Source organism: Monosiga brevicollis, genomic scaffold, assembly GCF_000002865.3.
Source record: "Monosiga brevicollis MX1 MONBRscaffold_9 genomic scaffold, whole genome shotgun sequence".
Classification (NCBI taxonomy): Eukaryota; class Choanoflagellata; order Craspedida; family Salpingoecidae; genus Monosiga; species Monosiga brevicollis.
This window is the reverse complement of record NW_001865046.1, coordinates 1182513-1183208: the sequence shown is the minus strand read 5'-3', so window position 1 is coordinate 1183208 and position 696 is coordinate 1182513. Positions and strand designations below refer to the sequence as shown.

The window sequence follows — 696 nt, the reverse complement described above, 5'->3', positions numbered from 1 at the left end:
ATTTTGTATCATGTGTATCATGTGTACATTTGTATGTCATGATCAAAAGCAAAAGCACGAGGTGCAGGGATGGAAGCGTGGCACAGGATGTCGAAGCAGGCCTGACGGCGCTCATCTTGTGACCACAGAGAAGGGCGCGGATGGACGGGTACGACAGGGCTCAAAAGCAGCAAAGGATGGCAAGCGGGGCCAGGGGAATGCACAAGGGTGGGAAGGATGGTGTGGTTGGTTGGAGGGCGTTGGTGACTGTAACTTACCACCAACGCCCAGGTTGAGTTTGGAAGTGTCCGGGTCTTGCTTGCACATGGCGGCGAGATGGAAGACCTTGTTTGGCTAAGGGATACGAGTGGGTGAGATACAAGGTCGGGTGAGGCAAGTTTTAGTTTTGAGAAGAGCATGGCGTTGAAAAGCGGATGGACTCGACGCTCACCGGTGCAACGGGTGTCGAAGCGAAGAAGGGGGCATGGACGTGGGTTTGGGCGGGTTGCTGTTGTTTGAGGGCAAGCTCGTCCATTTGCTTGGTGACGGCGGCGTCGACGGCGACCTTGTCAACGACAGCCGATGGCTGGGCAGCAGGCGCTGCAGCCGTTGCGGGCATGGTGCTGATAGCAGCCGACATGGCGCTGAATGGAGATTGGGAGTTGTTTTTTTGAGTTTTAAGATGCTCGAAAGAGGCTTTTTTAAAATGCCGTACGG

At 54.7% G+C, this 696-nt stretch overlaps 1 protein-coding gene across 1 annotated transcript in view; it reads right to left on the bottom strand.

Moving 5' to 3' along the window:
* The window catches only part of MONBRDRAFT_32367 (uncharacterized protein), a 2446-nt gene extending 1995 nt beyond the window's left edge, over window positions 1-451 (bottom strand). The window contains exons 1-2 of the mRNA XM_001745542.1: window positions 431-451; window positions 258-332 (exon numbers count right to left, since the gene is read on the bottom strand). Of these exons, the coding sequence (XP_001745594.1) occupies window positions 258-306 (49 nt within the window). The 5' untranslated portion in view covers window positions 307-332; window positions 431-451. The remainder of the gene's footprint in view (window positions 1-257; window positions 333-430) is intronic.
* Between the last annotated feature and the right edge of the window lie 245 nt (window positions 452-696).